The sequence below is a fragment of the Galendromus occidentalis genome, unplaced genomic scaffold, assembly GCF_000255335.2.
Source record: "Galendromus occidentalis unplaced genomic scaffold, Mocc_1.1 scf7180000077500, whole genome shotgun sequence".
Taxonomy (NCBI): Eukaryota; Metazoa; Arthropoda; class Arachnida; order Mesostigmata; family Phytoseiidae; genus Galendromus; species Galendromus occidentalis.
In genome coordinates this window covers 280,384-308,381 of record NW_003805488.1, presented here as the reverse complement: position 1 = coordinate 308,381, position 27,998 = coordinate 280,384, and the positions used below count along the sequence as shown (strand labels likewise).

The 27,998-nt window shown below is 51.9% G+C and overlaps 4 protein-coding genes and 1 pseudogene across 4 annotated transcripts; 3 read left to right on the top strand and 2 right to left on the bottom strand.

Moving 5' to 3' along the window:
* Positions 1-2,501: 2,501 nt before the first annotated feature.
* LOC100904430 (dual specificity protein phosphatase CDC14B pseudogene) lies at positions 2,502-3,998 on the bottom strand (annotated as a pseudogene).
* Positions 3,999-5,220: 1,222 nt separating this feature from the next.
* Positions 5,221-6,286, top strand: LOC100904287 (beta-1,3-galactosyltransferase 4-like). Its single transcript, XM_003746652.1, has 2 exons — positions 5,221-6,004; positions 6,078-6,286. Exons 1-2 carry the CDS (start codon positions 5,221-5,223, stop codon positions 6,284-6,286), a joined length of 993 nt encoding a protein of 330 aa, XP_003746700.1.
* Positions 6,287-7,087: 801 nt separating this feature from the next.
* On the top strand, positions 7,088-10,768 carry LOC100908424 (transketolase). The gene is made up of 9 exons (XM_003746597.2): positions 7,088-7,243; positions 7,743-7,860; positions 7,998-8,209; positions 8,452-8,965; positions 9,102-9,232; positions 9,352-9,542; positions 9,683-9,993; positions 10,103-10,223; positions 10,309-10,768. The coding sequence occupies exons 1-9, from the start codon at positions 7,137-7,139 to the stop codon at positions 10,476-10,478; spliced, it is 1,875 nt and encodes a 624-aa protein (XP_003746645.1). The 5' UTR covers positions 7,088-7,136; the 3' UTR covers positions 10,479-10,768.
* Positions 10,769-10,818: 50 nt separating this feature from the next.
* Positions 10,819-12,106, bottom strand: LOC100904146 (uncharacterized). The gene is made up of 4 exons (XM_003746651.2): positions 12,011-12,106; positions 11,620-11,786; positions 11,284-11,517; positions 10,819-11,109 (listed from the first exon to the last, which is right to left on the bottom strand). The coding sequence occupies exons 1-4, from the start codon at positions 12,096-12,098 to the stop codon at positions 10,819-10,821; spliced, it is 780 nt and encodes a 259-aa protein (XP_003746699.1). The 5' UTR covers positions 12,099-12,106.
* Positions 12,107-15,794: 3,688 nt separating this feature from the next.
* Positions 15,795-18,890, top strand: LOC100908744 (heat shock 70 kDa protein cognate 4). The gene is made up of 3 exons (XM_003746600.2): positions 15,795-15,932; positions 16,206-16,415; positions 16,875-18,890. Exons 2-3 carry the CDS (start codon positions 16,211-16,213, stop codon positions 18,611-18,613), a joined length of 1,944 nt encoding a protein of 647 aa, XP_003746648.1. The 5' UTR covers positions 15,795-15,932; positions 16,206-16,210; the 3' UTR covers positions 18,614-18,890.
* The last annotated feature ends 9,108 nt before the right edge of the window (positions 18,891-27,998 follow it).

The following is a 27,998-nucleotide window of genomic DNA, read 5'->3' as shown; positions in this document are numbered from 1 at the left end:
ACAGTTCGGGAAAAGCAAGTTGTGGATTCTACGCCTCCTGATTCGCAAGTTGAATAAGATTTCGAAAAGTAGATGCGTTTCGGCATGAGCTGGAACGAATGTCAGCTCGGACAGCGTGGAGATTTACCGCGAATCCAAACGGACTTCTGCTGGCGATTGAACCCGAGATTTTCTCGGATTTTTGGAGTTCGGGTTCCACGCCATCGTCAACTGTGAAGTTGATCTGCCTACAAAGGCCATTTGTTTACCAAAAACTGCACCGCTGGATGGAGTTGCTCGATTCCCGTCCACGACATCAGGTGCCTCCCAGATCAGCGCTACTGGCGACATTCCTTGAAGTTAGATATCTTCATATTTGTAACACGATGCACTCTATTTTTCATTCACGTATGAGAGGAATCAAGCAGAAGTTTCTGTACGGACCTCAGCTCGGAGCTTTGTTCTCATCGGTGTTCGCCCTGTGTCGCAGCATCGTGCGACCCTCGCGATTCGAGAATCGAAAGGAGGAATCGTGTTATGTTCTGGCCGTCCGCTCAGAGAATGAATTGATCTCTGAACCCGCTTGCTCAAATGATGTGCTTTGATCTTCCACTCGAGAATCCCATGACCTATAAGGCTCCACCCACTCCCACGATATCGTATCACCGTAGTTATATGCCCCTCCTGCTACCTACTCGTCCCCTCCTTCCCTCCCACGTCGTCCATGAAAACGATATTTTTCCTTGCAGTTTGACCTTGTCGATGCTTCGGAGCATTTTCTGATCGTAGGATAGATGCACTTCCTTCAAAGTACGGGATAATCGTATCAGGACGACCGCGAGGGGCGATAAGACCGGAACCGTCTCCTGATATCGATTCTTTTTTCATAGCTCTTCATCGAGTTCAGGATAATGGAACTTCTCTAGAGCGATTTACTTTCTCCACTCGAGGTTTGAGTTGAGCCCCGAGCGATATCACGCGAAGAGCGATGTGAATTTTCCATGCATTTGTCCGAAGAGAGATGTAACTACTTTTTCATCCTGGATTCTTTCGTATGTCTTGATTGGGGATACAATGCGCGGAGAAAAAATTACTCGGATGATTATGAGACGATAATTTCCCGGAATGTCTATTGTTACGTAACTCGGAGCACCGGCGCCTCCCCTTGCACTGTGATTAATTTCATACCTTCAAGCCTTTGACTCAAGGTTGATACTTATTCTTGAATTCCCATTCTGATACAAAAAGAGGAAATAAAGCGATTCTTTCTGTGGAAAAAATGAAGAGCATGTTTCAATCTCTCCGCGAGAATTTGGCAGCGCTGCGAATGCTGGGATAGTATCAGGGGCGCACTGGAAACGCTGCGTCGGCTTTTCGAATAGCTGCCGAGTGCCGAGCACTGAGGATTCTAGAGGATACATGAAGCACAGTGACAGAGATGAAGCTTCGAGTGCCGTGATTCGTGGCCGGCACTCTTCGCACGAAGCTTAGGTATGTCGAGAATAATTATTTCCAACATAGAAATTTCCTGACTTCGAAGATTTCGGGACTACTTATCCTAGGAGGAAAGCAACGAGATTACTAGTAATTCGAGACCACGGAGCGGTGATTTGAAGAGCTCAAATTTTATTCGAAGCTTTTCGCCAAGGATAATCCTGATTGCCAGACGCCTCAATCTTTGCTGAACCTCGAATTTCCCTCTGTCCCGATGGAATCGGTTCTCCGTAACAAGTTCCGTCAATCCAAATCGAATCTATCATGTTACAGTTTTCGAATCCCAAGAAACAGCGAAAAGCCTCTAGAACTCTCTCGGATCCTCCGATCCATCGATAGCGGGGATCCGCTTCCATGATTTCAGGTTGAATCTCCATTAGAATTCCTTTGCTGTGTTTCATTTCCTTATATTAGATATATCCGAGTCATCAGGCACTCAGAGCTCAACAATACCGAGTTGACGGAAAACAGTAAGACATTTCTATGCTCTCCATTTCATTGCCTCCCATCGGCGCGCCTTCTCCAGAGGGTTAATTCACGCGCGTTCGCAACCGGTGCGGTACAATGAAATTCTCGCAGAGACCCCTCGTCTTGCACGGAGGTCGGAAATCCGCTCCGTCACAGGATGCGCTCGCGAGGGTCCTCTCAGGGCTCTGCGGATGGGGTCGTCTATATCGGTGGACCGCTGGCAGTCCGAGCACCATGAAGAACTTGGTGACCAAACGAGATAAAATGCAAGGTCCTCGTTGTGATCATTTTGGGATGGATCCGTAATAAGTTTCCGGTGCAGTCGGATCGATTCAATAGTCTATTTTTACATGACGAGTGTACAGTCACAAAATCCTCGATATAGAGCTACCTAGGTATGTTGAGATTCGACTCGGCATATTGCACCTCAGAGCGTTTGGTTGCCGCCTGTCGGGGAAACATCTTCAAACTTGACAGCCTGGGCAGCTTCGGCAAGGTTTGACGGTTTTGCGCGGCCGGATCTTACTACGCGTGGTCATCCCGACAGGGCGGCCTAATTGTCAGAGTTTGTCGACTTTCGAATCCAATTTACGTCGTGCTTTCACTCGGTTTAGTCGATCGCCCTGTGTTTCTAGAATTTGCTTCGACTCTATTTTAATTTCGGCAACGCATTGTAGGATGTCGTCTTCAAGTTTCCGGTTCTTCGTCGCTCTTCGCGGCCACCTAGTTTCCCGTACGTTCTTCAGATCGTCGTCCGATTTCACTTGGATCACATTCTTATTCGAAATCATGTTGCTCCGCAGATTGTGCAGGAATTCTTCTCGGTTCCGCAGCCACATCTGCTGGCCTCCGATCACGCTCCCAGGACGACAAATTCGCAGCCAGGCAATCGTTTCTTGGGCGTTAAGATTGTAATGTTTCATGATATAACATCCGATGAGGGTTCCTGTGCGACCCAGACCCGCTTTGCAATGAACGGCGACGGCGCCTTGGGCGTTTTCACAAATTTCGATGAATTTCAGCATGATCTCCTCGCTGGGAACGCCGCCGTCTAGAAAGTACAGGTCGTGGTGGTTGAAACCGTTCTCGGTGAATTTATTCGAGTCATACATTCTCTTGTTGAGACGTACGACGTCCGTGACTTTATTTTTGTGGAAGTAATCGAAGTAGGTTTCAGGCGAGTGTAAAGTATAGCCGTTCTCGGTCCGACAAACGTTATGAGGTCCGCAAAAAGCGAGGATTTTTTTCGGCAGAATCCAGTTTAGGTCTCCGTTCTCAACACGTTCGTAGAACTCGTACTCCGCGCACGAGAAACTCCCGAAGTCTAGCCAGCCGAGCTTGCGGGCTTTCTCGATCGCGGACACGCACGATTCCAGCATCAGAGGGAACGTACTCCGGCCCACAGCTGCGTCTCGAAATGGAATATAAGGCTCCGTAGCTTTGAGTGCCTCACAGGCATCTCGACTGGTGCGATTCAGATGGATGACTTGGAAGGCACCCATGAGGAAAGCTGCATTCACCCTCTTCTGTGCTTTGGTGTCACACACATGAACGAGTTTTCGCTGTAATTTGGCGGCATTCGCGAGTTTTTTCTGCAGCCATCCGCAGTATCGATAGAGCATCGACAAATTGAGCGGTCCAAAGTCATTGAAAAAGCTCTCGTAGACAAGCTCCTCGTCGATACTGAACACCGTGACTTTCTTCTGAGCGCGCAGCTTCACTGCGACATCAGCTGTGCAACTCACGAAGTACAGACAGCCGGGAATGATAGTGTTGAACTGCAGACAGTCGACAATTTCACTGAATGTTTCCATCGTTCGATTCATATCCTGCTTGGTAGATTCGATGCTACATGGCCCACAGCACAATAAATTCCACATGTATCACAGAATCTTCCGCGCGTCAGACATCCCGGTAGGATCAGGTCGCTTGTGTCCCTTGCTACGGTCGCTTCCTCTGTTTCTTCTTCGCCAAGTACTACCCGATGATCGACTACATGGTTGGTCGCCCGAACTGCAGAGGAATCGTGGGATGGTGGTCCCGGTCGCCGCTTAAGGCGCTCTGTTTTCGGGTTGAGCCCGTGGCGCTGGTCACGACACAGGTGGCAGATCTCCTGAGTACCCTGCGTCACGGAGATTCACAGACAATCTCCCTCGGGTAAAGGTTAGGTTCAGACTTCCAGCGGACGACAACTGTGCTTGTTGCAAGAAATTGTACGCGTTCCGAACAAAGTTCCGGTGACTGTGTATCCGAGTTTGTTGACGAAAGCAAAGGAGAGCGCGCCAGATTTGAATTTTGACCGACATCTCCGGCAGCCGGCGGTCGGGCTTATGTCAGACTCTCGCGCAGAGGGGCGAATGCCTTCCACCAAGACAGCGCAACCAGAGCCAGGATTCTTCTCTTTCTACTAGACATAGGTATCTAGGAGCAGGAGTTCGCTCTGATGAAGCGAGCCAGAGCTCGGGCGGCTCCCGGGTCCCGATCGGTCGAATCGTACGTCCCAAGAAACAGCCCCGTCGTCCATGATTCCGCGGTCAACGGTCGCCTCGGATCAGGATCTCTGTCTAATAATCATCGGATTACGATATTGCGGGATCGTACGGATACTCGTCGAGAAGAGTTTCCGATCTGACAAGTCGCGAGTCCCCAAGTCGCGATCCTCATCGTGTCAGTCGGGTGAGAGCAGTCAACGGAACCCGGATCAGGGATCAGATCCGAAGGACTCCGAGGATTCCCAACGGAACTCGATACCTGACGGAGCATCCGAGCCCCAGTCCTGAAGCACGCGATGATGGCCGAGAATCATACGTCCTTATGGAGCGGGGGATGTCCTCACGACAACGGCAATTGATGAATGGCGCGAGCAAGACTCGAATTGCGCTGTTTCGGAAGCGCAACAGAATATGAAAGATCGTAGCTGGGATTCCGACCGGTTTTCTATTTACTGGAATCACTTAACCTTATTTGGGGACTCACGCGAATGCAAACTACCGAAAACGACATTTAGCAATACAAAACAAGACTTACATCCGTCTGATGCTTCGACTGCTGTTCACGATCACGCGAGGCAATTTCAGTTACAAGGTGCGCCCGAACGAGCGAGCGAGTGGGCGGCTGGTCGGCACTTCATGAGTCCCGTTCGGATACGAGCGTCATGTTCAAGCTATCGCAAAGTTTCTACTGGTTCTCCCACGAGTGAGCTATGGGAAACTCCGGACGTGGAGCATGAGGTTTGCAAATATTTCGTGTTTCTTTCGAAGCGTCCTATTATGTTCGACAATGTTCATCGTACAGTTCCTAGCTTATCAACCGGCATCGAGAACAGCGTCAAAAAGTTCGGAACTTGAGAGAGCAATCGTGGAGCCCGACTCGGGAGAGCATCGAAAATCGCAGTTCGACTTTCTTAAGCTGATCGGGAAAGCGTCCGAATGCGATTTCCGTCGCACCGTTCTTGTCGCGATATTTTCATCTCCGGATAATTTCCTTCTCCGGACCGCCATCCGGAACACTTTCGGGAGCGTTCTACCGATCAAGTTCTTCCTCGGTCGGTGCCTCGTGACCGAGGAAGGTGGAGCGAGGAGCTGCGATGCGAGGAAGCTCGCCGCCGAGTTTGTGCAGCACAAGGATATAGTTGTGTATGATTTCGTGGACACATACCACAATTTGACATTGAAAACATTCAGCGTGCTGAATTTCGTGGAGAAATGCGCATCTTCCGTGAAGCTCCTTGTGAAAATAGACGATGACACATTTGTGAACCCCATCAGACTCCGAGATGTTCTCTTGGAGAATCGCATGTTCCCATCGAAAAACTCGACCAGCTTCCGTCGGATACCTTCGATTTTTGGTCACGTTCAGCGAAGGGCGAAGCCTTACCGCAACCGCTCGAGTAAATACTACATAAGCGAAGAAGAGTACTCACGGAAGGGATTCCCCCCCTTCGCCGCGGGTCCCCTCTACTTCATGAACCGAGCCGCAGCCGATGCTCTACATCGTACGGCTAAGGAAACTTCTCGCCATTTGAAAAAGCGTCCTCTCCATTTAGAGGATGTCTATTTCACCGGTAAGCAACGGGAATCACTGTGGTCAGCGACTGAAGTCGGACGAACGATGTCACCACTAATTCCTTTCTCCAGGTTTCATGGCCCAAATAGCGAATGTTTCGCTTCATCACATCAACGGGTTGGACAACGCGGGCCTGAGTAAGCTCCCGTTGCCGAGGTACCTCGTGTCGAGACACTTCGTGAGATCTCCCGCCAAGATGTTATTGTGCTGGCGTCACATCCTCGGCACCAAGAATCCTTCTATGAAGGAGCTCCGCCGAGACTTTTCGCAGTTTAATTGACGGTATTCCCCGAAACTCTATGTACTATCCGTCCACTAATGTCAACTTCTCGGGCCATTGCGATTTGAAGTTCCATTTGCGTTCTGGCTGCGCCTCCTGAGGGGCTCGTTGCTGTAAGAGAGAGAGCGAATCTATTGGTAGGCTGAGGCGTGAATTTTCTCCGGCGTAGTGATCTAGGGGGCGGGAAATAGGTGAGCTCATTGGAAGTCGCATACAATCGGATGGATCAATCGTGCAATTCATTCTAGGTTCGTATCATAGGTATTAGGGGTTCTTCTCCACTCGGCGAACTCAATCCAGCACGGAAAACAATAAGAAAAGCTGATGCGCGACCACGATTCCCGAGAAAACCTCCCCTGCGGAGAAAACGGGGATCCATCCGATTCGACAAAATTACTCGCCCTCACCCATAGACAGAATGAAATCCTCATTCCTGATAGTGACGGCAGCGTGGGTGTCTATTCTCTTGACGCATGAAAGTTCTGGAGAAGCGCCATCGAGTTCTAGTGGAAACGAGCATCGTTTGTCGACTCTCATTTGTGGATATGAGCGCCGCGCGGAATTTTCTATGTATTTCTGAATGAACATGCTGTCCCATGGCGGGAGAACTTTCTCCTCTTTTGGCCCTCATCCTCGAAAACGCAGAACTTGGGATGCTCCTTATAACTCGTCTTCGGGGAGGCCTCCCGACTGAATTCGCGGATCCGTTCATTTTCCTGTCAGCAGTCGACGTACACGGCGCAGTCCTTTCCCTCCGGGACCCTTTCTCAAGGCACATATTTACGAAAACTGGTCACACCGGCAAGAAGTGGAAGCGTGCTTTACGTGGATAGTCGCTCCTAAATCGAAAATGCCCGGATATCATCGACCCGACGCTAAAAAACTTCAAGATTTGAGAGATATCGCAAACAAGCTCCGTATTCTGAGCATTGAATCAACTCAGAGCAGCAACTCAGGGTGAGTATTGACCTGAAATCACATTCGATTGGCGGAGCTCTGAATTCGGGCCAGCAATCGCGCCGTCACGAACGTCTTGCAAGCGTGCCGTAGCGACCCAGTTGATTCTTATATCGTGGTTACATGATCCCTGACGCTCTTACCGTATGTCAGACGCTCCCTCATAATTCATTAAGGGCCCGGTTGCTCCGAGCTGAGGGCATCGACCGGCGCGATGGGAGCTCGCACGCGTCGGTCGAGGGATCAGGGAGCTATGCTTGGAGGAGAAGACCCTGGGTTCGGGAGCACGGCGCGATGGTCGAACTCATGGTCGGCTCTTGTCCTCGATCATTCGACTCTCGAGACGGATTGACCTTGCCATGCCCGCCAGGTCGTGGAGTCTTTGTTTATACCCGGAAGCGCGAGAGTTGGGAGCAAAATCTCACTCCACAACTTCGAATATTGTGCTTCACACGTCGAGCACAGAAAAAAAAGATTCTCGAGCACTCCGCTATTTCAGGCACCCGACAACATGTTGCTCTATCGCCGAAGTGATGTCCGTACTCTTCTTCAAGACCATGAAATACTCCGTGCAGGAACCGCGGCATCCATCTTCAGATCGTTTCGTTCTCTCGAAGGTATTTGTCCTGATCTTCGCCGCCAGCGCGCACGTAATTCTTTTCGAGATATTCGAGCGGCCAACGTGGAGTCCGTTCTGATCTATGGGAGCTTTCGCATCGAGTTCGCTCATGAGATGATGTTTCGCCACCGGCAGGGACACGCGGCCCCCATCTTGTACGCAGCCTGGGCTCTCGCTGGGCTGTTCCCCGAAGAAGAGCTCAAGAATTTGAGGAAAATCGATTCTGATCTCGAAGGACACCCCACTCCTCGTCTGAACTTCATCGATGTGGCCACTGGGTCTCTCGGTCAAGGTCTGAGTTGCGCCGCCGGAATGGCCTACACCGGGAAATACTTTGACAGAGCCAGGTGATTACGACCCTCATTCTAGAAATAGTACTCCGAAGGGAAGAAGACAATCATCCTCGTTAACGAGAGTCTCCCTTGATATGTGACGGCTGGAGATCGGGAATCACTTGTCATTGAAACGTCCCTTCTACGACGACTGGGGTATTCCGACTCACGGTCGGGACTCACGATGGCGGGCCTATCCTCGAATCGGATGATCCCGGTCAGGTCGCAAACTACATTTCCATATTGATTTGCTGCAGCTATCGCGTCTACTGCATAATGGGAGACGGGGAATCTGCCGAAGGATCGATATGGGAAGCAATGTCTTTCGCTTCGCTCTACAATCTCGACAATCTCGTGGCCATCTTTGACATAAATCGTCTTGGTCAGAGTGAAGCCACTCCCCTGCAACACCAGATGGATATCTACAGAGCACGGTGCGAAGCATTCGGGTTCAACACTATCGTGGTTGACGGACACGATGTTGAAGCTCTGTGCAAGGTGTTCGACGAGGCCCAACATGTCAAAGGGAAGCCGACCGCTGTCTTACTGAAAACGTTCAAGGGAAAAGGGTTAGACGGGATCGAGGATGCGGAAAACTGGCACGGGAAGCCCCTGGGCGACAAAGCTCCAGCTGCGCTCGAGGCGCTGCGAGCTCAGATTTCCGGTTCAGAAATTACCCTGAAACCCGAGGCGCCCGTGTTCGACGCGCCTGAAGTCGACATCTCGGACATCAAACTTTCGTCGCCGCCGTCATATCAGCTAGGCGAAAAGGTCAGAAAGCCCCTCGAACTTCGCAGTCGCCTGCCCCCCTCCCCTATCGTTCGTCGGGTGTTTTCGATTCCCGACGGTCTGCAACAAAGTCGTTGGGCGCTCGGAGCTGATCGATCTCGTATGGATGATATTTCAGATCGCGACACGGCTTGCCTATGGCACTGCCATTGCAAAACTAGGATCTTCGAACGACCGAGTGATCGCTCTGGACGGCGACACCAAAAACTCGACGTACTCCGACAAATTCAAGAAGGCGCATCCGGACAGGTGAGGGAAAGTCGAGAATCCGACCCTGGCCCTCATATTGGAGGCCATTTTCTCATCATGATCATATCTGATTCCGATTTATTGGAAAAACTCGACGCCCTAAGAATATTCCCCCGAAGGTACGTCGAGTGCTTCATCGCTGAGCAGAACCTCGTGGGCGTTGCAATCGGCTGTGGGACTCGTTCGAGAACAGTTCCTTTCGTTTCCACTTTCGCAGCCTTCTTCACGCGAACATTCGACCAACTGCGAATGGGCGCGATTTCTCAAGCGAATATCAAGTGTGCTGGATCTCATGCGGGCATCTCAATAGGTTCGAACCCCTTCCTTTGGACTAATCATAATTTCTATGAGGGCTCGTCCGATTACGCGAGAGGCAGGACCTAATTCTCGAATACGAGCGGAGACTTATCGGAATAGTCTTTGACCAGCTCAATGTTCCGATCTCCGCAGGTGAAGATGGCCCGTCCCAAATGGCATTGGAGGATCTCGCGATGTTTCGCTCGATTCCGCGAGCGCTTGTCCTTTACCCATCGGATGCCGTGTCCACGGAACGGGCTTGTGAGCTTGCCGCAAACTACAAGGGAATCGTTTTCATCAGAACATCGAGACCGGCCACAGCTGTTTTGTATGACGCTTCGACCCAATTCGCTGCCGGGAAAGCCCAGGTCGTGCTGCAGTCCGATTCCGACAAAGTTCTCGTCATCGGAGCTGGAGTAACGCTTCACGAAGCTCTTGCGGCGGCCAGGGAGCTCCAGAAGAAGGTTCGTTCATCGAGAAATCTCCAGAGTGGGAATCCCAATTCTTTTTCCCGTTTTATGGGAATTGTTCGCTGCCTGGAGAATTATCGACGACATTTTCTTTCGTTCACAGGGGACCCAAATTCGTGTCATGGATATTTTCTCTGTGAAACCGATCGACAGCCAATCCATTTTGAGTAACGCTCGCCAATGCGGGGGAAAAATCATTGTTGTCGAAGATCACTACCCTGAGGGTAAGTTCCGGGGAGCCTGCTTTCCGGGAACTTCGCTCGTCTTCCGACTGTCGGTTCTAAATGGATCTCATCAATTCCTTTGAAGGAGGTATCGGCGACGCCGTAGCGTCGGTCGTGAAGAACGAGGACGGCATCAAAGTGGTCGCGCACCTCTGCGTGAGAGACCTCCCCCGGTCCGGACCACCGTCAACGCTTCTTGACGTGTTCAAGATATCGTCGTCAGCGATTCAGGAAGCAGTTCTCGCGCAGGCTTGATGGACTTGGAATGACCACTCGAAAGTTCCAGCTGTGCGGTCAAGATGCCGGTCAAGAAGCAGCTCCGTGATGGCGCGCATCGCTTGTTCGTCTGCGTCGTTCGACCGGGTGTCCTCATTTCAAAATTTTCCGGATCGGACGTCTACCACGATTCGATCCGACAAAGCGGAGCTGGCTGCCTTATTGAGGAAGCAGCCTCGAGCGATGGAAATCCGAGTCGTCGGATCGAGTAGTCAAACAAGTGAATGACGTCCTAAGCGAATAAACAGAACGTCCTTTCATGATTTATTTGGACCTAAATAAATACCCCGCCCAACTTTAATCCCCATATACGCTCCCTTCAGTGAGAGTTCCTCTTCCGAGTGAGGAGATCCTGAGTTGTGATTGGTCTGTCCTGTTGGTCCTTGTCCTTATTCTTCGCGGCTTCCTTATTCGTCTTCAGCATACTTTCGAGCAGTTTGTAGATTTGGATCCCTCGTTTCTCGAGAGCCGCTACCGAAGAGTTGATGAAGGTTTGCTGGAGGTCTACGAGAGACTTTCCGATCGAGTTCCTCGTGATCACGGGGACTTCTTTCGAGAGGGCGCGCTTAATCAGGGACGAGCAGACCTTCGCAACGAATTGTTGGGCGGGCTGGAAAGACTGCAAATTGAGCTCAGTTTTCTTCCATTCTCTACTAGTTCATTCCCTACACTGTGGAGTCTACAGAACTCTTGACCAGAGGTTGAGGAGAGTCGCGAAAATCACGATGCGTTTCTCGAATACAACATCGGAATGATAATAATTACGGGGAAGACATAGGCTCACCTGATTCGATTCACGAGCACTGGCCTCGAGGAGCTGCACATTGTCCAGGGCTGTTTTTATAACTTCGATTTTATCTAGGGATGGCCCTTTCAGAAGGTTGAATGTCCCGGCAAGCTTCACGGTGGCTTTGAAGTACGTGCGGGCCACGTCAGGTCTCACCGCGGGTCCCAGGTAGACGGCGGCGCGTCCCTCGATCGGGACGATGAAGGACACCGTCGTTTGGTTCGTACATTCCTAGGAGATTGACTCTTGAGCACTCCATATCGAGCTTTCCACCCCGCATTCCCAGACCACACCAGTCACTATTATTACGAATTACCATAATGCTGTACTCACCAGCTTCTCTGGAGTCACAAGTTGAGTGTCTTGGAATCCTGTCAGGAGCATAGCACTTTTTCCTGGCTTTCGACCTGTCCCTTTGATGTCAATGACATCTGGAACTTGCTTCGGGAACTCCTCCTTGAAGTACTCCAATAGCTTCGTAATATTGGCGATGCATTCGGCTGCAAAGGATTTTATCGGAACAAATGAAGTAGTCGGCCTACTTTTCTCAACCGAGGGCAATATAGATCACACGGGAAAGTCTGATTTATAGAACCTCGGACTCATTCGGATTTCAATTCTTCTCCCTGACAAAATCCATGAAGGTGCGATTCAGCCTCGGACAGGAGCTGGCGACGATCCGAAACATCAAGAGAATCGATGCATCGAGCTGAAGCGGACTCACCTTCTCTATCGGCAGCGATGGGCTCTTGGCCCACTGCCCTCGAGGACAGAGTTGCTAGCGCCGAGCACAAGATCAGGAAGGCTTTCATGTTGCAAAAAATTCAAGCCGGGGTTCCGTGGCGCGGCTTTTATAACGGGGAGCTGACGACATTTCGGAACCGGTCCTCGCTGCGAGTGAACAAGTCTCTTCCTGATGCGACTATCCCAGAAGTCAAATCGAACAACAGAAGATGGTCAGCTGCGCATTCGAGCATCGATAAATAGATATATAGATAGCTTGGAAGAGGGAGCCGCCAGAACGCGGGTAGAAAGTCTGACCGATGAATGGGTGGGTATTTAGAACACCTACAAATCGACGGCCCCTCGCGTCGATGGACGTGGGGAATATTCGCGATTTTGATTTTCATCTTCATGGAGGCCGTCGAAACTTCAGGGAGTTCATGATATTGCCCTCTGGATGGGTATCTATTCGTTGCGCATCTGCTGCGACAGAAAGCAAGCAAACGACAATATATTTTCCATTCGGATACGCCTGCCTGAGGGGAAGCAGGCCTCGATGAAGGCGAGTGCTGATCTCCACTATTTGTCTCAATGATTCGATCGACATGTCGTTCTGGGACGGTTCTTCATCAATTCGGTGTATGGCTGCAGAAATTTCTGCAAGCGTTTTATCCCCCGGCTTGAGAACCGATCGAAAGGCCGAAACCGGAGCTGCCCAACCCTCCTTACGATCCGGACAAACTCCATGCTTATTCAAATTCATAGCCGAGAACTCCATATGCCTCGCACGACTTCGTGCATGCCTGCTCAGTCCCCCGACGATAGGAAAATTGTTCCAGACTCAGTGGATATCATGCCACAGATCTTCGCGCGCGGGTTCCGCGTTTCCTCTTCCATCTTCTGCTGACGTTGAAGTGAACCGTCGGGAACGAGCGACCCAGGCCATATTCTCCCCTCTCAGGCGGAAAACTTTTCCGTCACACGTCACTTTGAGTCATGATAAGCTTTTGCAGGGTGGAACGCATTCGCGCGGTATGGAAAGGAAGAGCCATGGAGGTGACCCGATGAAGAAATTCATAGAAGAGGATTCGAAATAACAGATTACTCGTCTCTGTCGGGGACTCATGGTCCGGTGGGCAATCTGCTTGGTACCGAGGAGACCATCGAGACGGATGACGATGCGATCAATCTCCTTATTCGGAATGATCCATATCCTGAGCATGGATCCTTCGCTGATGTTCTGGATCAAATCAGCTTCGGTGATGCACCACCCGTATGTGGACAGTCAATTGTTCATTTTGGGCGATTCTCAAGTTCCGTGTCCGGAGAAAAGATATGTGAGCCACCTCGGCAAGGCGCCTGTTTCAGCTGGCGGAAGCCTGGAGTATCTGACGGATCATTCCGTCCTGGCATCCTCGTCCTTGCGATGTTGCGATTGAAATCATTGCGTACTAAGCTATTCACTACACTACGTGTCGTCGACCCTCCTGGAACACGACTTGATTTGTTGCAACACGCTTCCGACCTCAGCGGCTTGTCTAGGTTGGAAGAATGCACGAGAGAGACATTCTTTGTATCCAGACAACGGAAGGCCTAGAGCAGGGGTGTCAGACTTGAATTTTTCGCGGGCCACTTTCTTCACTTTCGTATAAACGGAGAATATATGCCTATCGGCCCTGGAAAGATGATTTTCCAGCCTCCGGGAATCGAGGGAAAACTCGTTTGTTCGGTATTACGGAGGGATTAATCCCACCGATCTTATTCAATGTCCAAGCACTCATTCGAAATGGTCGGGTTCGAAAATGTCGGGAGATAGTTGCGGTCCACAAAAAAGACCTCGCGGGCCGCAAAAAAGACCTCGCGGGCCACATGTGGTCCGAGGGCCACGGATATGACACCCCTGGCCTAGAGGGTCGGCATGGCGCTCGATCCTGGAAGCTGAGCCTGGCGAGCCTACTTGAGCAAATCGATGTCGGGATTCTTTTAAAACTCAAAGTCCATGAGACTGACATGAGTCTTCTGGATCGGCTCCCGCGGCGTATGATTTGGGAGCCTAGCCTCCCTATCTCGGAGCAATTCTGATTGAATGAAAAACTTACTTTCTCAATCGTCATTGTGAACTCACCAGTATTTCCGGGCGCTCGGTGTCCCCTCGTTCGGATTCTGATTCTGAAGTTCATAGAGCATCCTGTAGTCCTGATCGGAAGAAGTCATTCCAGAAGTTCCGAGTTCGGAGGACTGGACCGGAGCCCGTTAGGTTCCTATGATACATGGTTTGAGTCGCTAAGAGGAGTTTCCCCCACCCGGACATTCGGACCGCCCTAGGATGCGTCCGAGGCGTGAGTTGACTGGCTTGGACAGACTGGTTGTCAGCGAGGTCTCGCGGATCAATGATTCGGATCGTCGGCTCGGGAGTCGAATTCGAGGACTCCGTCAAAGATGAGTCAAAATTTATCCATATGAGGATGCCAGAGGACCTCTGCTAGCATACGAGAAAAAATTCCTCGTCTTCCCTCGCGCATCGTCAGGGACAAGCATCATCTCGGAGCCGGCGAATCAGGTCGGGAAACTATCTCCGTGTTGTTTGGCGCAAAGCTGCGGAGGCCTGTGAGCGGCATTAGTGTTGTTGGAGAACTTGCTCTGCTAGACCGGTGACGGTGGTAGGGGACGAGCGCGCTCCGTAGAAAAACAGCCATTTCACACATCTCGTCGATGCGGAGCACATTCGATGCTCCTTCCCTCGGAGTACATTTACAGGTCCATGACGGATTGGAGACGCGGCTTCTTCCAAGTGGGCAAGCATCGCTCGGCTGTTGCCGGGCGCTACCTGAGTAGATTAGGGTCTACACGTGAACGATCGGGAGGAACTTCTCGAGGGGTTCGCCTCGGATGCAAGAGATCACTCACTCTCCGATTAATGAAGGCTCATTGCGAGTTCCCCTAGAAAAGCATGCAATTGTGCGACGAGAGGCATCATGATCTCGTACGGAATCGATGATTTCACAGGATCGACCTGGAGATGGGACTCTATGAAACTGCGGATGATGGCTTCTCGGGTACAGAGTGCTCCTGTTCCCGAGAGAGGAGCACATGCCGAAACTGCTCGCCATCCTCCTCACGGGTGCACAGGAGACTGTTTTCTCCGACAGGATCGAAATGATGCTTTTTTCGATAGGACCCCATTCGCACCCCAGACTTGGCAATCCAGATTGACTCAATGAAAGAGAACGAGTGGATATTCTCTGCCATTGTCTCGTCCGTGGGACAGACACGCCTTTACTCAGGTGATGCGATTCGACTTATTGTACAAATCACCCGCTGTGGGCAAGCTCCCTGCTAGAGTACGAGGAATGTTCAAGCTCATCCCGCGAATCTCTGGGAAAAACTACGCGGCAAGGAATGGACGAAAGGGGAGCAAACGTCCAGCATCTACGGTAAGAACAGCTCTATCGGTGGAGCAATCAAATCTCGACACCGATTCTGATCTCGAAAACCCCACCCGACATAATCATTCAATCCGTTGGCCCCTCCAAAATCGGAGGAGAAGGTCATATCTCGTCCACATCCCCTTTATACGCACACATGGGATCTGGAGTGGGGCTCGTTGCATCGGAGACGTTTCGCTCAAGGATCAATTCAAATCTGCCGCTGGAGCAGTTGGGCGGGAACGACAGAAGTTTCGAAATTTGGCGCCGAGAACTCCTCCGAGGATTGGCTAGCCGTCGCCGAAAATCGTACATTCTCGAAACCTCGTATGTGACGTCAGCAGCTCGTCTCATAAAACTAAGAGCCGGCTGCCGGTCAGATTGTTGGTTCGTTGATTGTTGCTGGAGGATCGTCGGCGAGGCATCAAAACTCAGGGACGGAACATTGAGCCGCCTCGGATTTAATTTATTCATACAACCTCATCCGCACATCAAGCAGTAAGTTATCCCCCGGGCCGTACATCCAACAGCGCGTCGCTGTCAATCGCCTCTAACCTCTACCGTGTCGAATTTCCGAAACCTCGCTCGCATGTGTCGCGTTCGAGCGCCTGCGACCTCTCCGCTGATCCCGATCGTGCGAAATTCGTGGGTGCAGCCGTTCGCGAGCGCACAACGTCATATTTTCTCATATCCCGGATTGAATCGACTTTTATAAAACACCGTGTCACCCACAGCGCAGTGTCAAGCAAACCACACCCGCCATCATTTCAGGAAGCATGTCGGGCAAGAAAGCGATCGGAATTGACTTGGGAACGACGTATTCGTGCGTGGCAGTTTTCCAACATGGCAAAGTCGAGATCATCGCCAATGAGCAGGGGAATCGAACAACGCCTTCCTATGTGGCTTTCACCGACACCGAGCGACTGATCGGCGATGCAGCAAAGAATCAGGTGGCAATGAATCCGTCCAACACAGTTTTCGGTGAGTCTAATGGAGGAACTACGCCCGGCGCCCCGCTATTCCACCGTGGTCTCCCGGGAGGAGCTTGACATAGCAGCGGGCGTTTCCTCGGCTCGCTCCGGAACACGTGCGCGTTCCAAGTACCATTCGCAGCGTGCATCATCCTCAGTTCACTTGAGCGCTCTCGGAGCATTGTTCTGCACGCGGGAATCCATTCATCGAATACGTCATGCTTGTTCGTATTTCCGGAATATTTCAGCCCGCTTGTCTCGTGTGCTCTGATGAGCTGCGGTTTCGTCTTTCAATCGAAAACGCGGTGCAATTGTAGCTCGTCGGTCTTTCCCAGTTTCGACGTCTCAAATGCATCCTCTTCTTGTCGAATACGCATGTTCACTCGGAAATAAGCCTTGAAAACTTCTATCGAAGAGGACCTGCAGCCAACTCGAAAAGATCTCAAACGTAATTTCTCGTCTATTGCAGATGCTAAACGTCTCATCGGCCGCGGTTTCGACGACTCCGCAGTCCAATCCGACATGAAACACTGGAGTTTCGATGTGGTCAACGTCGACACTAAGCCGAAGATCCAGGTAGAATACAAGGGCGAGACCAAACAATTCTTCCCCGAGGAAATTTCATCGATGGTTCTCATCAAGATGAAAGAGATTGCCGAAGCCTACCTGGGCGGAGACGTGACCAACGCGGTCATTACCGTCCCGGCGTACTTCAATGACTCTCAACGTCAAGCGACGAAAGACGCCGGAACCATCGCGGGTCTCAACGTCCTCCGAATCATCAACGAGCCGACGGCAGCGGCTATCGCGTACGGTCTCGACAAGAAGGGGCAGGGTGAACGTAACGTCCTGATTTTCGATCTTGGAGGCGGAACTTTCGATGTGTCCGTGCTGGCCATCGAGGACGGGATTTTCGAGGTGAAGTCCACCGCGGGAGACACCCATCTCGGTGGTGAAGATTTCGACAACCGATTGGTTAACCACTTCGCGCAGGAATTCAAGCGCAAGTTCAAGAAGGACCTCACCACAAACAAGCGAGCTCTCCGTCGTCTCCGAACAACTTGCGAACGCGCCAAGAGGACCCTCTCGTCTTCGACTCAAGCATCGATCGAAATCGATTCGCTATTCGACGGACAGGATTTCTATTCGAACATCACCCGCGCGCGTTTCGAGGAACTGTGCTCCGACCTGTTCCGCTCCACGCTGGAGCCAGTTGAGAAGGCATTGCGCGATGCCAAGATGGACAAAGCCGCCATCCAGGACATCGTCCTGGTCGGAGGCTCGACCCGGATTCCGCGAATCCAGAAGCTCCTGCAGGACTTCTTCAATGGCAAAGAGTTGAACAAATCCATTAATCCCGACGAGGCCGTCGCCTACGGGGCCGCGGTTCAGGCTGCCATTCTGATGGGAGATCAATCCGAGGCCGTCCAGGACCTCCTGCTGCTCGACGTCACTCCTCTGTCCCTCGGTATCGAAACCGCCGGCGGTGTGATGACGGCCCTGATCAAGCGGAACTCCACCATTCCCACCCGTCAAACGCAAACATTCACCACGTACTCGGACAATCAGCCCGGCGTGCTCATTCAAGTCTATGAGGGGGAACGAGCTATGACTAAGGACAACAACCTCCTGGGGAAATTCGAGCTGACCGGCATCCCGCCCGCGCCTCGCGGCGTTCCTCAGATCGAAGTGACCTTCGACATCGATGCCAACGGTATCCTGAACGTAACGGCTGCCGACAAGGCTGGCGGTAAGCAGAGCAACATCACAATTACCAACGATAAGGGACGTCTCAGCAAGGACGAAATCGAGAGGATGGTGAAGGAAGCTGAACAGTTCAAGGACGAAGACGAAAAACAAAAGGGCCGCGTGTCGTCCAAGAACGGTCTCGAGAGTTTCTGTTTCAACATGAAGACAACACTCGAGGACGAGAAGCTCAAAGATAAGCTCTCAGCGGATGATCTGAAGACTGTCACCGACAGTATCGAGGATTGCCTCAAATGGCTCGACGCGAACAAGCTCGCCGAAGCCGAAGAGTACGAACACAAGCAGAAGGAGCTCGAGAAGATTTGTAATCCGATCATCACGAAACTGTATGGCGCTGGAGGAATGCCCGGTGGCATGCCCGGTGGCATGCCAGGTGCACCTGGAGCCCCTCCCGCTGGGGACAACGCCAGTGCCGGGCCCACAGTCGACGAAGTTGACTAGTCGCTGAGTTGATGAAATAGTAAGATTCTTTCCAATTGAACAGTTCATCATTCAACTCGCTCGCGGGGTCGCCTGATATTTTATCTCTCCGTCGGCCAACAAATCCTCGAGCAACACGGAACCCCCTCGCTTGCTCTTCTCCCTGCTGGGAAAATCTCAGGGCTGTCAACTACCACGGATACGCACCCATTCATATACTATCGAATTCGAGATTCTTCTCAGAACCAAAGCAGCAAATTCGCTAATAAAATAGTAACTGTGTTTTTGTTGATATTCATAGCGAGAACTCATTCGCCAGTTGCGGGGGCGTGCTTCACCCCGGATTATACCAGACGAGAGCCGCTGAGAGGAATAATTTTCCTGTGGCTCCTCGTTCAGTGCCGGAAGCAGCGTGAAAAAAAGCTCCGTTTCTGCGGAGCACCAGGTCATTTTGATACTCCTCTGACTCTTCATGGGGGTCAGCATTAAAATAACTCGTCATGCCGAATCAGGAGGACCCGGTCCGGATGAGTCACAGCTACGCTTATCGGACACGTCATCGGGTCGATGTCTTGCTCACGATGCGCTTAGTCATGCTCCCGACCGATTTCCGATGGTGAGGTAAGGTACGAAACCTTCCGACCAAGATTCCGATCGAGTCGTTCATCCACACCGCTTTACTCAGAAAGTTCCGCATGCATCAAGCGTGGAAATTGATGAAGCTCCACTACTCCTCGGGAGCCAGGTCTGGACTGCGGCACACGGTGCATTGACTCCTCTCATCACTTGTGACCTGGTTTTCCCTTCCTTCCGAGATCTCACAGAGGGAAAATCCGCATCCGGGCAGGCAGAGATGATTCCTATTTCCAATGAATGAAATACGCATCGGGCAATACGATGGAAAAATCAGTCATTCTCGACCCGGATGCGAACTCATATCTGACGAGGGTGCTTGGGAGAGCCCTTGACTTCACCCGGATTCCGAAAAGTCTGGAGTCTGAGCGACTCTCATGAGGGAACGACCCCGGATATTCTCTCAATGCCCAGAAACGTATCGTATGTTCTCATCATTCGCAGAGTTTGGGTGAATACCAAAGATCATCCAGGTCAATCCCTATAGATTGAGGCGTGAACATGGGAGAAAATGATGCTAAAGAATTACCAGGTTATAACGGGAGTAGCTACCGATGCTCAACGGATGACTGCGCTCAGCAGCTTCTCCGGGGGAATAAGGGGCGATTCCCATCATTTATTGTCCGGGAGGGTCGATTATCTCTCTTCCGAACCTCCGGAAATGATCGAGCTCATCCGGGAGTCTTCTCAGATACCGCGAGCTGAATTCCAAGCTCGGCTTCGAGACCCTCTCGCATTCGGGGGTGAAGTGCTTGCTGACGATCTGACCTCTTGCCGCCCCCTGCCTCGCTCTGAGGCACAAGCGTTCTCGACCTTCTTCTTCCGACCATCGACGCTCTGATGAGACCCGCGCGGACGCAAAGTCCTCTCATCGCGGACAGTGAGTTCCCTTCGGGAATACACACTCCTGTCCGAGCCAGAATGGTATTGAAGCCTTGCTGGAAGCCATCCTGGTAGAGTCCCGCCTGGAGCGCGGTTCACGAGCTCGCCAATGGTGCTACAAGTATGATACATCGCAGGATGCAAATATTTGAGCCCCTCGAGGAGGTTTAGCCGATGAGCATGGAACATGCTATCCTAGGTACGATATCTTTTCCGCTTACGGTCTCTCAATCTGGACCCAGGACAGTATCGATCTTGGAGCGATCCTGAACTCACCGAATTCAGATGTCAATCGGTCTGACGCCTCGGATCTTTACGATATTCAGAAGACGCAGATGAGACCACAGGAAGAAGTGTTGAGTACTCATTACCGGCTCGACTTGTCATCGGCAGGTGCCATTCGCTCAACTTCCAACATCGTTGAAATGAAACGGGCTGATACGCGGAGATAGAGGCAGTATTCACACTTTTCCAGCGGCGAGGAAATGCTCGTTCAGTGAAAATGCCTGCCGAAAATCGTTGTGGAACGAAATGAAGAATCGAGCTCAGCTCATCCCAAACTTTCAACCTGGCAACAGTGACATCCTGCTGCAGAGTTGGGGCATCTGCGGCTCGAAGTCTAGAGTTGGACCAAAAGAAGATCAGGCTCGGTTTCGTGGGTTCTCGGGATTCTCTCGAAACCCCGCCTTAGGACATTCATATGGACATTCATTCGTTTTCCCTTTCCCTCGCTGGTCGAGAAATGAGCGCATATTCGGCCTCTCTATACGACCGATCTCCGAAGTTCTCGACCGTACAGGTCGCATCAAGTATGAGGACGACTTACTGGGTTCCCCTGTTGAAATTCTAATGAGGCTTCACTGGCCCTCGATTCCAGCATCCGTCCCCAGGCTGATCGCTCCCACGGACAACCACAACGAGGATTCCGCTGATACGACACGCTTAACGGAGGTACTTCTGTTGAATAATGTATACAGAACAATTAGCTTGGGTGAGTGCGCATTCGATGGAGCCGTCGCAGACTCCTGGATACCTTCCGATCCCGACTCGGTCCTCAGCAGGGAGTGAGCAGAAGACCGTGCCGAAAACACTTATGACTAGGACTGTAGATACCTGGCGATCCGGTGGATTCCGCGCCCTGGGAGATCGAAACGTAATTGCGTGAATGTTCCATGGGAGATCACAGGCCACGCGAAAGCTCCAGCCTCACCTCAGATTCCGGGGTTTCGTGCTCTTCAATGAGGAGACAATCGGAGTTCCGGAGTTTCGCAAGCAGCCCCCTGATCTGGATAACTCGGCCCTCGAGCGTTCCGTCCCGACTCCTTTTGATCATTCAGCAGAGCTACGGAACGAATATCTCGGAACGAGAACCCCGTGTTCTGCGGGTATCTGCTCGGGAGACCCCGACGAGTTCTGCGACGCAATGGGAGAACAGCACTCTGAGGGACTTTCCTCGAAACATGCGTCCTTCCTGAGTATGTTGTTCCTTCTCTTGAAAACCCTCGCAGGTACAGCCTCACGCTGCGTGATCCGGCCTGGAGAATCACGGAATTCCCGCATTACGCCACCCCATCCCACTCGAGCGTGCATCGGCCCATCGATCCGCTATCACAGTGTTTTCAGTTCTCAAACGCTCACGCCCTCCCCGCTCGTAGGTACACGGACGTGTGTCTGCACGGGGATGCTCGCGTACTGTGGAAAAACATCTTGGCGTTCGTGCCACACGGAGGTCTATAAGCGGATAACGATCACGGAACCGACATTAACATCGAAGTCCTCGCCTAGGCAAACATACATGCGACCGTCTGTACAAACGAACGCGCGGACGTCCTCTAACGAGAGCCATTACAGTACTGTTCGGGAAAGTTCGCCGTCGACACCGCTCTGCTAACGACGTTCCTATCGGACAGCTCCATTTAGCCTGAAAGACGGTAGACCTCCGCGCTCATGGAAAGTTCGCCAGACGCCGAAACATCTTCAAATTCTATTCTGTCTTTCGGTCACCGTCGCATGAAGCTGTGATGGATGGAAGGCCTCTGTCCGAATTATGCTCTGTCGAATATAATTACCACGGATACGTCTGTCAGAACGTTGAAGAGCGATACGCCCGAACAACAACGACGAGCGCCCACCGGCGAGGGAGGATTAGCGGGCGTCGCTTGGAGAGCAATATCCGAGAAGGGAATGACTCTCCTCCTCCTCCTCCTCTCCTTCATGCGGAGTTCACCCGGTCGCAGAGCCCGCGTTCCGACGCTCCCGAACCACCTTCTAAACGGCCTGAACTATGGGCACGCAGCCACATCGTCGTAAGGGAACGTGAGGTACGGATCTCTTATCTCAGCGCCGCAACGTTCTTTACGAGCAATCTGAGCGTCCGTAGCCTCATCTGCTTCAGTGAAACGAGCCGCATGTCGGCTAATATCGTCCGAGTGCCATTTCTAGTTGTGCTTTCCCCGAGCCGACGGATAGCCAGTCAGCTCAACTTCGCCGACTTCTGCGCCGCAAGTAGTATGCCTCACTACTCGGCCCGCCGGCCCAGATGAGTGATGAGGAGCTCCCGTGCTCTCCGTTGCTCCCGATGACGGATGGCTGCTTGTCTGGTCAGCCACTCGCTTTAAGGGCGGGCAGGAAGGGGCCCGCTCGCTCGGCCGGAAGGAAGGACGTTGGCCACCGACCAACGAGCGCATTCGAGGGGCTGGTAGCCGAGGAATGGTAGGGGTTGGGAGCGGGGTTCCCCCGTACAGACTTCCGTACGTTTGCCGTAACCACGTATGTTCACGTGAGATGAAGTCTGGTTGCCGGCCAGCTATTCGGACATATGTCTTCAGAACTAGTTATTCCAATTAACCATCGTCCTACGTGGACTTAGGGCCGCAACGAGCCGGCTTCTTCCCACCGTCCTCAGTCCCGTTAACATCGAGGCATAACAAGCCCTGGTGTATAGAAAGCTTCCTGCCGCGCCGCTCGAAGAAAATATGATGGTGAATTCGCTCTGAGTGAAAACCGTGGAACGCGTCGGAGAAAGCTGATGAAACCAATACTAGGTGCCATTCTGCAGCCTTCGGGTCTCGTGAGGAAAGCTCTCAAGTTCGGAGCGGCGACTTACGGGGCCGCCCAGCCGTCCCACCTTGGTCGAAACCCTCGGAAATCGTTTCTGAAATATAACCGACTTGCGACAGGGGGATGGGAGCTGCGGAAGTCGCCTGGAGAATATCACATATTCGGAATGTAACCGTGACTTGCCGCCTGAGTCCGCTTCGGGGAAAAAAACGTGATTGCGACTTCCAGAACGATGAACACTGATTGTGAGAGGAACGCAAATCGTTTCTGCGGAGGGTTACCATGGGCGGAATAACGTGGCTTATTGACGAAGCCAGGGTTCCGCTCTTCCGCGGATTCAGACAGGGGAGGATCCATGAAGCTATCCAGAGTACATTATGAATGATGCTCAGATGCTCCGGTATACAGAGGTATCCAATCCCAAGAAAGTCTCGAGACGAGAATATCCGCGCACTCCTACACCACCAAAATCGCCTCCTCTCTTGAGGATGAAAATGTCGCCTGTCCGGATCGGGTTATCGGAGGAAACAATGGTCGTAAATGGAGGAAAGTCTACCTCTCCTGATGCGGCTCGGTGAGTGCTCGGAGCGACCAGTTCGTGAAGTTCGATGCTCGCGTGGTTGCCCATGAGCCACCCCACCTTTAACGCACCGGTGCACGTCATTGAACGATGAGACCCGCCCACCCGGGCCTGGGCGAGGAGAGGGCTCGCGGGACTGCGGCATCACGTCGAATATAAACGTCAAATACCCGAGTGCGAGACCTCGGGATGATTCTTGGAGCTCTACTCTCTCTGCAGAAAATCTTCTTGCAGAAGACCACTCCTTTCCATCCGATTCATTTCTCGGTGGCAGGAATCGGTCGGTCTAAATGAAAATCACACATTTCGCCAGCGCCCGAATTTCGTTTGTCCAAGCCTAGGAATTAATTTTGAATGGTTCGGGTCCGATAGGCGCGTATCGGCATCTCGGACGACCGGTCTCCTCTGAGGTTCCCGTTTGCGAAACTCTGCTTCCCTCGAAGTGATCCACAAGCTTTACGCTAAAGCCCTGAGAAGAACCTGGAAGTTTCACCGAGCGAGCGAGGCAGCAGACAACCGAGCGGGTCTCCTTGACGAGTTGGTCGAATGGTTCTCCTGGGAAGCGAGAGTGGCAATCTGCGGGAGGGATCGCCGCTCCTCCACAAAACGTCTTCCCCACAGCGGCTCTGCAATAAAACGACGACGGAGTACCGTGCATGAGCAAACAATAGAGATCGTATGACATTGTTCAACAAAGTAAAACGCGAGCCGTCCTACCCTCTGCAAGAGGTCATTAGTGTTGTTCCTCGAGCCGCCTTCGGATCGTAGCCGAGCTTGCAGCCGACAGCCCTCACCTGTGCCGGGAGTCGATGCCTGAGGAAGTCGACAGCATGCTCCGCACGAAAATCTCGGGGACGACCAGATCAGGGCACCTCGGGGAGGGTTTTCCAGAGGAAGGATTCCGACTGAAACGTGTTGCTCGTCTCCTCGGAAGTTCCGGGAGGGGCTCAAAATCAGTAAACTCGGAGTAACGAGTGCGACAAAAAGGAAGGTACAGCTCCCGAAGAAAGCATCTGTCTTCTTTACAAGATGCCGTGTGTATTTGGCTCACTTGCCTCCGGCTGACTCCCGACTCGGGTGTGTGGAGGCTTTTCTTCTTTCGCAGTTCTCCCCAACTCGCCCCAGACAGCGCCAGATTGCTCCCAGTGGACTAATCTTGGACAACATAGAGCCTCATTCGGAGAAACACCGCTGGGAGTCGGCAGTCAGTTTCTATTTCTATTACTGATATATACCCTGCCGCTACCGCAGCAGCTGTCATCATTAAATTCCGTCAAAATCGAAGCATGTATCCTTGCTTCGATGCAAGTTCTCAGTTGCGGCATCTGCGTCGACACGCGCGCTTTTCTGTTCTTCGGTGCGAATGCGAACGAAGAGTCGACGTCATCGGGGCACAATTATCTTATTATCAAGCGCAGAGCTCTGACTCGAGAAATATCTCGGGACCATTTGTTGTAGGCTGCTGGAAGTTCTCCCCCATTTAGACGAGGCCATATGGATGGGGGAGGGAATGCTCGCGGCTGGGAAGGGACTGAAAAGAGGCTCTGATTCTCCAACCAACTCATTGAATATAATGAGTGTCCGACCGAGATGCTCCGTTTAATGAAAATACTCCATTCTGACGTCTCGTTCCCCTACTTCACTCCGATTATTATGCTCGGAGATTGCGGGCCACGCTAGGAACTCCTCGACGCGAACTTCTCCGTCCACTCAAACGGATATACGAAGTTTCTAGGTATCTCGCGAGCACCGGCCTTGAAATCGCCAGGTGGCGTTGCAACAATGTTTCACAAAGGCCAGGAGCCGAAACCGACGAGCTCTCGAGAATTTTCCCAAAAACCTTCCCAGCTTGCTAGAATTCTCAGGTCTGATGATCCTTCACACACGTCCCGGAACAGTCGGAGATCGGGGACACTTACATGTGGCGGACGAATACGAAGTAAAATTATGATTGGAGTGAAAACACGCAGAGCGCAGAAGAAAAGTCGCGGAAGGAGACAGAGAATGACTTTGGGGTCCAAATGAGATTTTAATTTGTTGTATCGTCGTAGTCGTAGTCATGGAGAAAAAGCCTGGCCGTCATCAAGCTTAGTTTTCCCCCACCCGAGAAATCTGGACCCCCTTCTTCTCTCGCTGTATTTTTTCCGACGGGTCGTCTTGCGCAAGTCTTCCTGATTTTTTCCCTCCCGCTGTCTCGTCCTGTGCTTCCCACACATTCCTACGTCTTTCGCGTCGACTCCTAATCCTCTCGCATGTTTTGTAGGAACGCGCCAGAGTACTCATTCAACGTTCGGTCGTGCCCTGGATGGGAGTCAGTCAGTTGAACCGGATCGAATGTCTTTAGGCCAAGCAAGCTTTCCTTCCCTTTCTGCAATCAGATTCATGATTGTGGAAGTAAATATGTTTGAGCGGTCCAGAAGCTTGGAGCATAGTTCATCTGCTTGAAAAATATAGAGAATGTTTCGGAATGGATATTTCACGAAGAATCTGTCAGAGGAGCTCTAACCCGGAGTGTCGTACCGCCGGGTCATCTGTTCATGTTCTCGATCGATCCTCCCGAATGCCTCGCCGAACTCTGAGTCATTGACAAACCGGGATTTTCGGGGCAGAAGGAGCAAGAGCTGCTCGAATCAACGTCTGGAACATGGCAGGTGGAAAGACGATGTCCGATCGATTCCAATCGCTGCCGGATTTCCGGATGTGGGACATCGTTCTTGAGGATCTCATTCTCGGAGGCTGGCTCTGATTTGCAGAGAGGTCGCCTCGGTTTCCATGAAAAGAGATGCTCACACTCTTTTTCGGTACTCCGAACTCCCATCGCATCACGGAGATACTTTCCCGGAGGGGAGCCTGACCTTTCAACGAAAATCCCCCGATGAGAATGAGTGTAGAAGGAGGCACATCGACGGTCGTCTCCGCAGTGATATCCATGTCGACATCGTAGGAAGAGATACGGCCATTCCCACGCTCTCAGCGAGGAGTATTTCAAGGCTCCATCATAATTTAAAACCTCCTGCAAAGCCCCGAGCCTTGTCGTAGTCTCGACGTCCTCCAGCGGAATTCCCTCCCAGCTCTCTCGCTTTCTTACTCGTTCTGCGACTTATAAAAATGAACACGCAATTTGCAAATTGCTTCTAACGTTCATAGTGATCTGTCGGTAGTTTGTGTAGGTCAAGTTCCGGGAATCGAAATCCGATCCCGGACCCCTGCGACCTTCGCGAATAAGGTTTTCGAAGGTTCCTCTATCAGACGTCGAAGCGATCAGAATACGGGTTGCCACTGGTACACGCACCGAATCTGTCGTTTGTTGGGAGCTGTTTTTGTTAGTCTCCGCATCGAGCATGGGTCACATCTGACCACATATGCTCGTCAAGCAGTAACGTGGAATTTGCGTGAAGTTACCGTTCCGTGCTGAGGAACCCCCTCTGATTCGATCACGCTCATTGAACGATGCTAAATTGGGTTGAGGCGATTGGAATCGATTCGCTTCTCACTCCAGGCAAGATCGGGTGGCAAGGGCAGCACTGATTCTCTGACGAGGTTTTCCGTCGACGAGTGTGCTTCAGCCCGTCCTGTGAGCTCCGTCCGCTGCTCCAACGATACTTCACATTCTCCATCTCGATTTGTTTTACGACAGTCGCCCGTCATTGAGGTCTCAGATAGTGTTCTCGGCGGACGAATCCGCGTGTCGTTGTTCAGATTGTTCAGACCAAACTTTCCGGCGATGAGGAGCGAGTCTTTCGGGGAGTTGACAGAGCAGCGATCGGAGTGGCATGGAATTCAAGCCAGTCGCAGAAACTCGTCTCCGGGAAAAAAACTCCATCAAGTCCGCGAACATTCGTACGAGTCCTTTCGGGGTAATTGAGGGGGCGTTGTTTCAGACAACTTCAATTGGATCCAGCAAACTAAGTCCTCGAAGGGCGACTCGGGATTCTCTCGACGAGGAGAATCATCATCACGCGTTCACGAGTGAAATCGAGATTCCTCACAACAGAAAATGTAGAATGACGAGCCTTGGAATGGTTCTCCAAGGCCGCGAGTCCGACGAATCCAAACCGCGAAATAGTTTCTCGCATTTATGTTTCCGTCGGTGACGGTCGGAAAAAATGCTTCACCGCACGTTTAAATCCGCCGCAGGTACAAAAATGCCCCGACGCAATCGCAGAGCCGACGCGGAGAGCGTCAAAAAAGTGCATTACGACCACAGAGCCGAAACCCGCGCCTATCCCACTGCATGAGCCCAAACCTAAG